General features: G+C 40.9%; 1 protein-coding gene across 1 annotated transcript in view; it reads right to left on the bottom strand.

Moving 5' to 3' along the window:
• Positions 1-12,501, bottom strand: part of stk17al (serine/threonine kinase 17a like) — a 55,141-nt gene extending 42,640 nt beyond the window's left edge. Inside the window, exon 1 of the mRNA XM_078529220.1 lies at positions 11,974-12,501. Coding sequence (XP_078385346.1) covers positions 11,974-12,086 — 113 coding nt within the window. The 5' untranslated portion in view covers positions 12,087-12,501. The remainder of the gene's footprint in view (positions 1-11,973) is intronic.
• Positions 12,502-14,422: the final 1,921 nt, after the last annotated feature.

Here is a 14,422-nt window from a genome sequence, read left to right as displayed (position 1 = left end):
TGGCACAAGTCCCATCATTGAGAGAATTTTTAAAATAGGGATTTACCTTCAACAGATTACTTGCCGGTTCATGATTAAAACATTCTTTCCACTGTTGTAACAATCAAAGGTCAATTTTGTGCTATGTAAAATGATAACAGATAATGGAAAATTAAGTTCAGTATTCAAATGGCACTTGGAAAGCTGGTTGATCTTTGACCTCATCATTTGATGAGCTAACATATCATGAATGGAGAAACAGGAGTAGGCCATTCAGTCCATCAAGCTAGTTCTGCCACTCTATTAGATTGTGGCTGATCTGGTACCTCAACTTCATCTACCTACCTTTCCTCGGAATAAAATCATACATTCTGTGACAATTCTATTCTAGCTGTTTCTATAGCCTAGATGCAATGAGCTATGGTCCTAGGTTAATACATGATTCTGCAGTTTGTAAACTAAATTTCTTAAAATGCGGTGATCAACAGTATACTGCTTTAATGTGCTCAGAAATGATTAGTCATGTGGCATCATCTCCTTCATTCGGACTCGGATTTGCATCATGCTTCCAAATTGCCAAAAAAAAATAGGGGGTGGAAGTCAGCAGGGTGAACTTGCAGAGAATCAGCAACTGATTTTTCCCCACATCAATTACCATTGACTCATATTTCCAAGATTTTTAATTTCAAACCAAGCAGAAGTGACTGTGAAACAAGGAAACAACTCATCAAAAAGAGTATGAACTATCATTCAGTGAATTTCAGTGAAAAGAGGATTGGGTGCATGGGATGCAGATTTGCTCCAATCCCATTTTGCATTGGTGCAGGCCAATTTTACCTCCTTAAAATACATAAAAAGTTTTAGGTTTTTTGGGATTAAAGTGTAGACCAAGAGCCGGGTTTTCCTATGCTTGAGTGCACTACGCATATTCAATCACCTGAGCACAAAACAAAGAGGAAAATCAGCCACAAAAAATTGCCTGTTAATCAGGAAGTCTGCCTCAATAGCCACTCAGGGCATAAATGATAGTGAGCAAGATTTCTCATCCTTCTTTGGCTTTGTCCTTACAAACTTGTGAAATTGCTCTCTTTCCACATGCAGTGCTTTACTGAAGAGGGACCTGAGCCTCCAGTGCATCTGTTTAATAAATTAAGCATAACATCATCAGCCTTCATTGCAGTAGCAGGGCCATTAAAGCATTACTGTATTTAAATTAATGACACATAGACGGATGGTCAGAGATGGTGAGAATGGAAATGCTGAGGAGGAGTGAAAAGAGGCCTCAATGGACATACAGAAAAACTGGCAAGTGATGTTTCTATAAACATCACCATCAACACTGTCAGCATGGTAAAATCAATTTCATGGCAACACTGAGGAGGTTGAAAGAGAGCAATTTTTTAAGCACTCTTGTGTGGAGTTGGCTGATTTCAATGAGGATATCAAACTCACCTTACCCTCCTTGGGCGATGGAAAGAGGACAAAGGGAGAAAAAATGACTTCCTGATCCAGTCTGCAATTTTAGTGATCCCTACTGAAAAGTGCATGTATGAACATCAGATGAGAACAAAGAAGGGCTGGAGTGTTATGCCCTTGACCAGACAGCTGATACACATTGTCTTAGCTTATGCATGAAGACTTGATGAGATACTGAAGGGCTGCACTATGGAACAATGACAAGATGCAGGACATTCAGGAGAATAAACTTGAGAATAAATGGATGCTGGATTTCTAGAGTCAGTGAGTCTTCATTTTTGAAACACTTCAAAGAACACGGCTCAATCTTTCTAAAGGCTACATTGGGCAATGACAGGACTTACATCATATGTGCAATTTACTGTTACATGAGCATCCAATGGCAGATAGGAGTGTTGATAAGATCACTTTATTACCTTTGAGTTAGTGCCATTTGATGCTAACACCAACCTCTGGGCCGTCTACATGCAGAACCGTCTACATGTCTCCCTGATGATGATGTGCCTGGACTTTGTTATAGTGATTCTTCACGTGTTTGTACAAAGGTGGAAGAACAATTAAATGGAGCTTTATAATATACACATCTCCTAATACAGCAGACCCATAGGAAAGGGTAATTAGGCATTTCCAATGCTGAAAATTAGAAAGTATATTCATTCATAGTCCATAGTAGTTTAAGACAAAATCTTTGCAGGCACCAAACGCACAATGTGCTCAAATGGGGCCAAATCCCCAATCCTACACTCAAAAACAGGGATTGGAGTATTTTTGTCACATTTTCTGATGAGAAAGGAACTCCTCAGGACCCCCTACTCCAACCAGAATTGTTGGGATTATTAGTGGTCAATCTAACTTTCCAATCTGAAGGTGACAACCAGAAAGAAGGGTTCAGATTTCTTTTTGCCATATCCATCAATTCTAAATGCACCAGGGAGAATGAGGTGCGGCACCCAAATTGGCACAGGGAATGTGTGTAGCTTGTGCTCAGCATGATATCATCCCATTTCCCTTAACATTCATTCAGAAACAAACAAGTACGTAAGATGACATGATCGTACAAGTTCTCTTCTGACAAATACCTTTGAATAACAGATTTGCATTAACTTTTAAAAGCTGCTCAATTAAGCTGCAAGAAAAACGATGTAATATTTCCATTTTATCTAACATGTTTACTCTGTCAACAAGTGTTGTAATGATGTCATATACAGTACAGCAATTTGTTTTTAATCAATCCAAACATTATTTGTAACTGGGCTTCTGTGGTTGAAGTTTAAAGTCCTTTCACTTAACCCAGCTTTCATAATTAAATTAGCAAAACCTGAAAACAGAAAGATGCTGCCAGACCTGCTGAGTTTTTCCAGCACTTTGTTTTATTTCAGATTTCCAGAATCTGTAGTATTTACTTTTATTTTACTGCTTTTCTTGATGCCTCATGTCATTTATATTGCAGACAAGGTCAAGTTACAGGATTTACATTGCAATATATGTAACAGCCATTGGAAGTAGAGGACGATGCAGTTGAGAATCAGGAACCCGTGACACTTGATTAAACTGAGGTCAGAACTAAACATAAGACATGTTTGCGCCGACACACCAATCCCATATGGCACAGGTCACATGGAAGCCTATGACCTCCGGGTCCTGTTTTCCACATTTACTTTTATTCTGGTGTGAGGCTTATTGGAGGCCAGAGACAGGCAATTGACTGGGAAAAGGAAATAAAAAATCTCGGTGTTTAAGAGGGCACACAATGTGGGATCCATCAAAATATGCATCTCTAGCATCACCAGAACTTCCAAGGTCTTGCACTCTGCCAACAGGCTGAGTGGCACATACATTAATTGTGGGAATACCACCAGGCTGCCATTAAAAGCACTGCCATGTCAAAGTAATTATGGTGAGCTTATTCATCCCAAGAGGAAAAAGGGTGCATCATTTGTAAGAGCATCACATTTTGCACAGCAAAGCCTCAAGAGGAAGCTCATATAAACATGTGTAAAGTTACTTAATATACCTACATTTCATTGCTCAATATTTGAACACGCATTTGGTAAAAACTGGTTACCCAACGAATAAATAATTATTAACGCTTTGTGATTGTCAGTGTGAATAAAAAAAATTGGAGAAAACAGCCTGGCTTTAGATTTTTCAGTGTTAAAAGTAGGACAATTTTGAGCTTTAAGAGACACGAATCCTTGATCCATGTTCACACACACAAACACACGCCAACCATAAAATATTGCAGTACTGAGCCAAGTTAAAATACAATCACCATGAGCTGATATAACACGGGGCCACTGACTTAGGGAGTGGTGCTTTCTGTCTCAATTAATGTCAATTCTGTGATAATACAAATTATATGGCAATATCAGTGCCACCAGTCACACCTTCACATTTAGAAGGTTAGGATCATAGAAATTATAGCACAAAGGAGGCTATTTGGCCATCAGGCCTGTGCCAGCTTTTTGAAAGACCGATTTAATTAGACCCATTCTCCTGCCTTTTTCATTTGGTTCAGCAAAGGTTAAGAATTAATTTTGTCTTTGGAACCAATAAAAGAACAATTTTACTGATACGCATTGTAAAGGTTTCCACTAAGTATAAGAAACGACTGCATCATATGATGGGCTTTGAACTGAGGTTACAAAGTTGGCTGTTCTAGGTTGTTCCAGGAGCTTAATCCATTGGAATATATCCCAGTGCGGTGACAATATAACTTGCGCTTTCAGACTGGTACAAGCTATTTTATTGAGCCCGCTAAATTAAGTACTATTCCAAATGACACATTACAAGAAGATGATTGCTCTTAAATTACTGCAAGCTCTCTGACACAATTGATCTGTGGTGGTTTCTTGGAACTAAGTATGCAAGATAAGTATTAGATATAAAGCTGGTTAGGGAACACACAAGGTCCAGTTCATTTTGTACTTGCTGAAGGAAGGTCAGAAGGTTAATGAGGGAAACTGGTCAGTGGCACTTAATGTAACTTTAGCTGCTTTTATATTGTCCTTTGGCTGCTGGCTCTGATAGCCTGGGCCTCCAGCAGCAGGTGGCCAAGAATACCCACTTTTTAAAACCGCTTGGGTCTTAGTGCCTGATAGCAAACTGATTGTGTCCAGTAAAATCACTTCACTGGTGATGTTATTAGACACACTGCCTAATGATGTTGTGCCAATCATCTATGTGCCCCAGTTCCATATATGGCTTATGCACTGTGATGCCACTAGTTGACGATGTCATGACACAATTATGTTGAACAGGCACAGTGATCAATTTGTCATGGTCATGCTGCACATGTGCTTCTCCTTTGCCGCTGGCACACAGGGGCACTAACAATGCATTTGAAGGGAAGATTCAGAACAGCTGCATTCTTCTGTCCTTTTCCCTTTGATGTAGCTTTAGCATAAAAGATCCTTTTGACGATAGCAAGCAGGAAGTTTGACAATCACTTGAATTTGGCCTGATCCAACCAATTAAGGGAATTGAATTATACTAAATAAAATAGCCAACATTCCATAATTCTGGAATATTAAACTCTTTTGACAGAATTTCAATTCTCATTTAAAATGGTGCTCCTATTTTCACCATTGTGTTTTCCCACAGGGATTCTCCTGATCTTTGACTGTAGCTTTGATGGGAAATCATTGGAAACCTAGGTGAAATGCCACAAACAAAGAGGGATTAACTCTGTTGGAGGCTAGTGCCATTTGTGACTTGTACACCATTTAACATTGTTAATATCATCAACTGGCCCATAGAAATTAGAACTGGGATAAAACAATGGGATTGCTGTGCTACGTAGTCCTAAAGAGGACAAAACTGAAATATTTCAATGCCATCCTTGCTTTGGCCATAACTGTCAATTAATTAACCATGGCATTATCATCGGCACAGGCTGCAAACAATTTACTTTGAGTGCAGTGTTGTATTAATTATTAAGACACCAAGAATGATAAATCTAAAAACCTAATCCTTTTCTTCAGGTCATGTACTCTCCTCAAGGAAGCCAAAGCATCACATGGGCGTGTGTGACTTAATTCTGCACAAGCATTTCCTCAACTGCTCTTCAAACCTCCACAGCAAACCAGGAAAGCAAACAAACATTGACAATCGGGTTTCTTCGAGACGTTCTCAATGCAGGTGGCTGGGAGAAGGACAAAGAGCAGGGACAGTAATGCTTTAAAGACTCAAATGTGCAGATTAAACTATAAGCAGCCCGTTCTAGGCTAATTTCCCTCAACAGGAAACTGGTTAAGTGACTGACTCAATCATGTGTGCAAGACACAGCAATTGCAGTTTTGCAATGAGAATGAGCTATGCATTGCTAAAGCATTTTGTATTTCATTATCATCCTGAACATGCCACGGGCTGACCTCACACTGCCAGAGTGAATGATCAAATGACGCTGCATTTGTCACAAAAGAGTATGAGGGGAGGAACCTTTTTACAACCCATATGACCTGAATCTTAAATATTAAAGGGAAAAAGCCCAATGTGAAGGCTTGGAAAAGTCTATAAAGGTTTGATCACATGAAGTGCATAATGATGACACTCAATGCACAGTATCTTTATTAATCACATGCAAATTCCACTGGAATTAAATACAGCAATAGAAATATATGTGCAAAATACAACTTGCTAGCTTCCCAACAGCTCAATGGACAACTGCACTGCCTGAGATATGATTGAATCCTGAAGTTTAATTTTACTTTCATTGTCTCTGATAGGCTAACTAGCCAGGTTACCAGTGGAGCTCTCTAATTGGTCCCAATGACACCCAACAGGGGAAGTGAAAAGTGCTCGGGGTTCCAGTTCCTAATCATTAATCAATTATGTGTGAGTGAATGTGATTTGTGATGTACCCCATTGCTTGAACAATCTGCAATCATTCATTCTCTAATGTGGCCTGTGAAGAATGATTACTTTGGAAGTGATGTTGAGAGCTGATAGCTCCTTGGAATTGCATTCCAGTTTGAGTTATCATTTCAGGAGTGAAGGCAGACTGCTTCCCACTGCCAGTTACCATTAGTTCCATGGCACTAGCTGCCCCAGGAAGCAAGTATATCTGCAAAATCAGCCGAACAACAATGCTCTTCAAGTCCCTACATTTCTCGAACCACTTCTCTGCGGTGTTTTGTTAATACCCCTAAAAGTTTGCGCTGCATAGCTCTGAAGAATGTATTTGACAGAAGATTGCAATTTTCTTGCCTAATGTAAATATTCAGAACCTGACCCAATGCCCACATCAGCTGCAGTCCCAGTGAAGAGTACACTCAATTCGAAACATCAACATGCTACAATGAATGAGATCTCCCAGGGTACAGACATAGATCTCCCCGGATTCTGTTTGTGCAACAAGGAAGTGTTGAATGATCTGCCTGCTAGTGTTGAGCAGAGTTTTCTTTTCCCACAGAACACAGCTGACAATTTGTATTTGGTCTGTGCATTGGCCTGGTGTCAACATATCAATTCCTCCCTTCACAGCTCCCAAACTGTGGTTAATAGATTCTAGTCTGAACTCACATGATAAACTGAACACCATTTATATAAGAAACTTTAATCTAACTAATAGTGAATCTGCATTCTTGGCACACAAATAATTTAAATATACATTGACCATCTCTTTGCACCAACTCTCCCCAATTCCATCTCAATTGCAATTTTGTAATAAATCCTGCATTTTTATGATCCTAATTAAAAGTTTCTGTTCATTGAGTCGTAAAACAGCCAGCAGATTTCCTGTTGAATTTGATGTCCTTGTACCTGCAAGGACCAATTTTAATGTGGGAGATTGTGGGAGCTCGCAGGTGTATTGGAAAATAGCCGTTACCTCCTCAGTCCATTCCATTGCCCCATTTGGTGGGCTTGCTGCTATTTTCCAATGTTTTCCCCAGCTCCGACTGGCAATTGCACAGGAACCAGAAATGAACTTTGGGTGGGGGCAGGGAGAACAAGTGTTGTGAATGGGTTTTTCTCACAAGGTCATTGTGCATGAGTGAGCAATGCAGTGCATGTGCACAATAAAAACAAAAATACCTGGAAAAACTCAGCAGGTCTGGCAGCATCTGCAGAGAGGAGCACAGTTAACGTTTTGAGTCCGAATGACCCTTCAACAGAACTAAGTAAAAATAGAAGAATGTGCATCTCAGTGCATGTGCACAATGTTTTTGTTTTTTTTTCCCCAAATATCTTTTCAAACCTTAAGTCGTTCCTCAGCCAAGTCAGAGGAAAAAAAGAGGAAAATTTGAGTCAGGAATGTATGTGGCCAGATGTTAAAAAAAATAGACAGTCTGAGCAGACAGCTTCTGCATTTGTTGATGCATGGGGTTCACTAATGACTCTACACACCTTTTTGTCCTGCCTCTTTCCAGCATTCACTTCGGCAAGTGAGATCCTTTGGATCATGAGCAATTCCTGGTTTAACTGTACTGCATCATTCAGCATTCCAAAAAGATGGCAGAATCCACAACCAATCCCACATCCTTTTGCAATACCAAACACAGCACTAGACTTCAATGCAAATTAATCTTTACAACATGGAGAGAGAACAGAGGTTCCACAAAGGCAGAACATTCAGAATCCATTTAGTTTGCAGCAGCAGTTAACTTCAAAACCGATGCTAATTTGCAATGATAGGATAAATAGGAGTCTTTCAAATTTTGTTCTCCTTCTGCAAACTTTCAGGAGCAATAGCTCTGTCTCTTGTTAGGCCCTAAGCAGGACTAGCTAAAGTGTGAAAATGAGTACAATTAAAACTGTATTGATTGAATAAAAGGACTATGCACGTGCAATATAATCCAATCCAGTTCATATCTTCTTGAAAGCATTACTTATTTCCTAGACTGAGGCATTGTTAAAAACAACATGAATGTCAAATTTTTTGGATAATTAATCAACTAAAAGCAGAAAATCTAATTTCCTGCTGTACAGAGCTAATAAAAATACATGTTAGAGCAAGTATTCATCAACTACTGGAGGGGTGATAATATTACAACTTTGTACTTAACTTTCTAAGCTACTTGTTTTAATCTCTATGAAGATGGAATCAAGGGCTACAATTCCACTTTAATTAGATTAATTAGATTTACATCTTCATCCACAGGGATCTGCCTTTGCACTCAGTGGCAGGAAGATACAGGAGCTGTTCTGGCATAATGCCCAGGTCAGACCAGGAAATCTGTGGCTGATCTTAAGCTGACAGCTGGCAGTGTCACCATAGATTCCAGTCTGGGGATTGCTCCAACAGAGAGAACTTGTACACAGGATAATACAAATCATGGGATGGGAAGGAATCCTGTAGCTATATAATGTAACATTACTCAAGCCCTGCTACCATGAAGAGGCTAGGCTCCAGAAATATAACTGGCTTTCTTTCTTCAGCAACAGCATTCTTCTGCAGATTATTCATCTTCACCAGACATTTTGTCTGAATTTTGGAAATAACTGGTGCTTTCTGCTCGCGAGCTCAGGCTAAAAGGCATCAAAGCTTGAGTTAGTTTAGAAGCACACTGGCCATAGTTTTGTTGAACGATTTGAGTTATAAGAAGGTATAATAAGTAAACGTTCTGAAAGATTTTCTCTCAGATTTATTCAGAGCGCCAGTAAAAATACATGCAGAGATTCACTTGAGGACAATGATTATAGTTTTGATTTGCACTTTGGATATAGACGATGTCTACTGCAGTCTCAGTCAGATTTACCACTAAGTCAGTCTGATCACGAGTAAAATAGATCACCAGTGAATAACTAAACTGGAGAGATATGACCAGAAACTGATTTTTTAAAAAGTTTTCACATACAATGGGGGATTCTTTCAGCCTTTTAACACAAACACGCATTGTTTTAAAGGATGTGTCATCTTGCAAAAGTGAATAATACTGTCAGCATTTTTGAAACTTTCCAAAACATTATTACTGTAGAAGTTACTGATGCCTCTAAAACCACCATGCTGGATGACCCCAGCTGTGCAATTCTTATTCTGCAAGAGTCCTTTGTAAAATAATACAATCTCCTTTAAAAAGGCAGAATCCATGCCTTTGTTACCCCCATTACACTGTAGCTAAGGAAGTTACTATTGTTGCACTTATGCTTAAGTTAGTTCTAAATTGTATTCTAAATTAGTGAATCCTATTAACTATCATTCATAAGACATTAACATTTTTGACAGGCATGTGCCACCAAGCCATCACTTGTATTGCATAATGGTTGTTGGAACTGTTCTTTTAAACTGGAAAATTATTTCCACCAGATTAATTACAAAGAAGCCTGGGATGGGTCCAGGGTATTTATAAAAGCTTCTGCTTCCATTACTCAGCTAAACTAACTGGGAATCATTCGAAGAAAACATGGCAGTTTGGATAATTTAGTGGCAGTGAGGATGGGAATGTTCTCAGTTGTCATCGCCTTTTGCTAACTACCAGCTCACTAACGTGCACTGTTTAGACTCAGAAGTGAAGAACAGTCATGCGATTGAGGTACTGGGTAGCTGTTTCAACATCGCACATGGAGCCATGTCCCAACAAGACTCAGAACCTTCAGGGAATGTGGAGAGAAAACATTGATGGGGGGAGCATTAGTGGTGGGGTGTAGCAGGGAGGAGGAGACAAGTCCCACTAGAGAGTGCATATGTTCAGTTGGAGGCAGCACCAATCCTATTTTGATAGGTTCAAATACAAACCCATCCCAAGTTTCAGATAGATAAATGGAAAACTGACACCTGATCCTCAGAACAGGGCTACACAATAACCTATTATCATTTATCTTATCCGCTTTACGCAATTCACAAATCAAATCCTGGTGTGAATTAACACATAGAACTGGATAAGCTGTATACACATAATAACAGAGCCAAAATCATTGCTCTCTCATTCATTATTAACTTGTGAGGCTTAGCAACTGGGGAAGCAAAATCTATATTCCATCACCCCAGTCACCCTGGTTCTTGACAGTTAGCTATTCTTAATCTATATATAACCCCCTCCTTATTGATAACTATAAGTTAGAAAACTTTCACGGAGGCAATGAATGGATTGATTGATTGTACACACTGGTTAATGTTGCTTTGTTCATTTACAGGGCCTAGGGAGGGAGGAATTCTAAACATCAGCAATACTGGCAAGAGACACCATTGGAAACAATGAGGTTCTGTGATGTTACACAACTTCTTCAGGAAAGGCTACCAATTGTTATAATAACTATAAAATAAAGCCATGTGTGGATTCACATCAAATTTGGGATCCACAAGTGCCTAATTCAGGTTTGGACATCATCCTTTGCTAGTTTTTCAGGAGTACTTCTGAAAGTCAATCAATCAATCAAGGCACTTGAAGGCACAGTTTGGCCTCAACTGGATGTGGACACTGCAGATAACTTAACCTGAGCTGAGTGAATTCATAAATATCCCACAGAGAACTTCAATCAATTTGAACTCAGGAATCTCTTTGGCATTTACCACCCTTGGGGTTACAGCAAAGAGATTGTATCGTGGGCAAAGTTAGTGCAATTAGAAGCGCAGAGAACAGCACCTGAGCAAATATCTGCAGGAATCAACAATTCTGTCTTAATTCATAAGGTTCATTCCCTGAAAATGTCAATAGAAATAAACTGTAGTGCATTTAAACTTACTGGAGAGAGTCAAATGACCATCCTGCAAAAGAGCTCCCAAATTAATATAACTAATGAAAAGATTATATTTACAAACAGTGCCAGTTTTAAATTGTCACTGGTTTGAGTATCCATCTGAATGTGTGCCTTTATTTACTTAAAGAAATCTTGGTCAGTGCAAAGGATGCTTGTAAGGGACATAAAGGTTACATTAATATTCGTCATATTTCTCACCCTAACAGGGACCTGAAGTCTAATGATACCAGAAGTTGTTATATAAAAAGTTACCCAAAAATAATGAATTAATGAATGATCCATCCTGGCATAAACTGACCAGAGTCTCTATTTTGCCAACAGTGAACTAGAATACCAATCAAGCAATGTTCAAACTATGATTAAGTGTATCTGTAACGCTTTACTTTTTTTTAAAAAGTGTTCATTCCCTACGGCTGTGCAAAACGTTAAACAGCAATTAAGACATTGAACTAGTAATTATCTACGCTAGCACTGCAGAAAGGTAAAAACAAAAGCAAACCCGTGCAGCCTCTCCAGATTCTGCATAATGCGGTGTCTTTAATTAACCCTTTGAACACCAAAAATTAAAAATAACTCTAATTTGCATTAGTCACAACTTTAATTGAGAAATTTTATACAGATACCCCTCGTTAAACATTAAATGACATTGATCCACCAACCTCTGATACTAACTTTCCGCATGCTCTCCTCCGCCTGCAAATCATATCAATGCATTATTTTATCCCTGATGTTGTTTATTGATAACCCCAGCGGTTTATTTCCAGCGATCGATGAGGTTGAATTTCCGACACTCTGGGAATTTACTTCAAATGGACTGACTGGAATAAAGGTAAATGCATCGCAGCTTCCGCTGAACGGATCCCTTTAACATCCACTTACCTTCCTAACTCCTTTCCCAAGAGAGTGTAATTACTGTTGAAAGAGTCGGTCCGTATTCGGGACAAAATCTTGGCCACCATCCCTTTGCGATTCATCATTGCAGCTTCGGGCATTCACACTCGTCGCGGGCACTCAAAGTACAAAAGCACAAAGAAACTCAGAGCAAAGCAGAGCTCACAAGAGAGTCGAGCTTGTACACAGTCTCGGAGATACAGAGGGAAGCTCAGTTTTTCGCAGTGGGGTAGATTCCAGCAGTTTTTAAACGTGTGCACTAAGTGGAGCTGACAATTCTCTCTCTGTCTGTCTGTCTTTTGCTTCAGTCTCTCGCTGCAATGAACCAACTTGTAGTTCAGGCGAAGGGGAAGCTGTAAGGGATCGAGGAGCCTCAGATCCCGGTGTTAACGGGGCGATGAAAGACTGGGGACTGAGATCTCATTCAGCTGAGTGCGCTCAGGATCTCGAACAACACACAAGTCGTGGCCAGACACCAAAACACTCGGAGGAGCTGGGCTCCAAACGACATCATGCCCGGGAGAGCCAATCACAGTCAACAAGGAAGCAACTAAACTGGGCAAACCGAGCGACACCACAGCTCCTGAGGCTCAATTTCAAACTGCACCAAACTGCAAACTCCAGTTATGCACATTCGGCATTTACAAGTTCTAACAGTGAAATAGGGGTTGCCACCTTCTTATTGTCAAACCCCAAACCAGTGAGGGGGCAGAAGAGTGGGATCAAGGCTTGAGGGACTTCCTGATGTTCGCTTTCCTTCAGCCAGAAATTAATTGAAAACCTTGGGGAACAGAGTTATACATTAGCTGATTTTTTGTTTTGTTTGAATCCAGGCTGGAAGTGTCAGCAGAGGAATCCTGGATGAGATTTCCCAGGATGCAGCTAATTAAAAGGCCACCTCAGGAAGTTTGCCCTATTTAAGGGTGGTAGAAGGGCTCGAAAGTCTAGAGGGTCAATGTCCGGCCCTCCAGCACTGAGAGGCGGACAACCCCACCATCAGAGGTGGGAGCTGCTGAAGTAAGGAGGCTGTGTCTTCGATCACCATCATTGACAACAAATATGGGGAAATAAGGACCAAAAGGGTTAGTGCTTTTGACCAGGAGGTGGAAAGCCCCCCACTGGGTAACAGGGACAGCTGTGGGTGCCATTGAATGGAGCCCCTGGTTCCGATGGTTACCCAGCCTGAGGCTGTGACCTTTTCATGGAGGTGTCCTGGCTTGATGGGGGCTTATTAGGCAACCTGCCATGCCCGGGCAGGTAACCAAGCCCGCCTGCTGCCACCCTGAGAATCCTGTAGAGGCAGGAGCATGTTGTGGAACTGGTCTGACAGGATTTCCTTCCAGTTTTCAGATCCCCTCCTATCCACACCCCCCCCCCCCCCCTCCTCACCACCCCACCCTGTGCCATGGTAACTGAATGTTATGAGGGCCAATTTTAACTTAACCTGCTGAGTGGGAAAGGGTTGAGTCCAGATCGACCACCCACACCCCATAACCCAGAAGTACCAGGCAATGACCATCTCCAACAAGAGAGAATCTAACCATCACCCCTTAATGTTCAATGGCATTACCATTGCTGAATCTTCCACTATCAACATTTTGGGGGTTACCGTTGAACAGAAACTGAACTGGACTAGCCATATAGGTTCTGTGGCTACAAGAGCAGATCAGAGGCTAGGAATCCTGCAACGTGTAACTCACCTTCTGACTCCCCAAAGCCCATCCACCGTCTACAAGGCACAGGTCAGGAGTGTGATGGGATACTCTCCATTTACCTGGGTGAGTGCAGCTCATACAACACTCAAGAATCTCAACACCATCCAGGACAAAGCAGTCGCTTGGTTGGCACCCTTTCCACAAACATTCAAAGAACAAAGAACAAAGAAAAGTACAGCACAGGAACATGCCCTTCGGCCCTCCAAACCTCCGCCGATCATATTGCCCAACAACCAAAACATTTTGCACTTCCGGGGTCTGTATCCCTCTATTCCTATCCTATTCATGTATTTGTCAAGCTGCCTCTTAAACGCCACTATCGTACCTGCTTCCACCACCTCCTCTGGCAGTGAATTCCAGACACTTGCTACCCTTTGCGTAAAAAACTTGCCCCACACATCTCCTCTATAGATTTCTCCTCTCACCTTAAATCTACGTCCCCTAGTAATTGACTCTTCCTGGGAAAAAGCTTCTGACTATCTACTCTGCTTCCACCACTGACGAATAATGGCAGCAGTGTTTGCCACCCAAAAGGCATCACCTTCCAAACCATCTAGAACCACTACCATCTATAAGGACAAGGGCAGAAGACACATGGGAACACCACCACCTGGAACTTCCCCTCCAAGCCACTCACCATCCTGACTTGGGAATATATCACTGTTCCTTCACTGTCTCTGGGTCAAAATCCTGGAACTCACTCCCATACAGCACTGCAGCTG

This window comes from Cetorhinus maximus, chromosome 25 (genome assembly GCF_964194155.1).
Source record: "Cetorhinus maximus chromosome 25, sCetMax3.hap1.1, whole genome shotgun sequence".
In the NCBI taxonomy this organism is placed as follows: Eukaryota; Metazoa; Chordata; class Chondrichthyes; order Lamniformes; family Cetorhinidae; genus Cetorhinus; species Cetorhinus maximus.
This window is presented reverse-complemented; position numbering and strand designations above follow the sequence as displayed.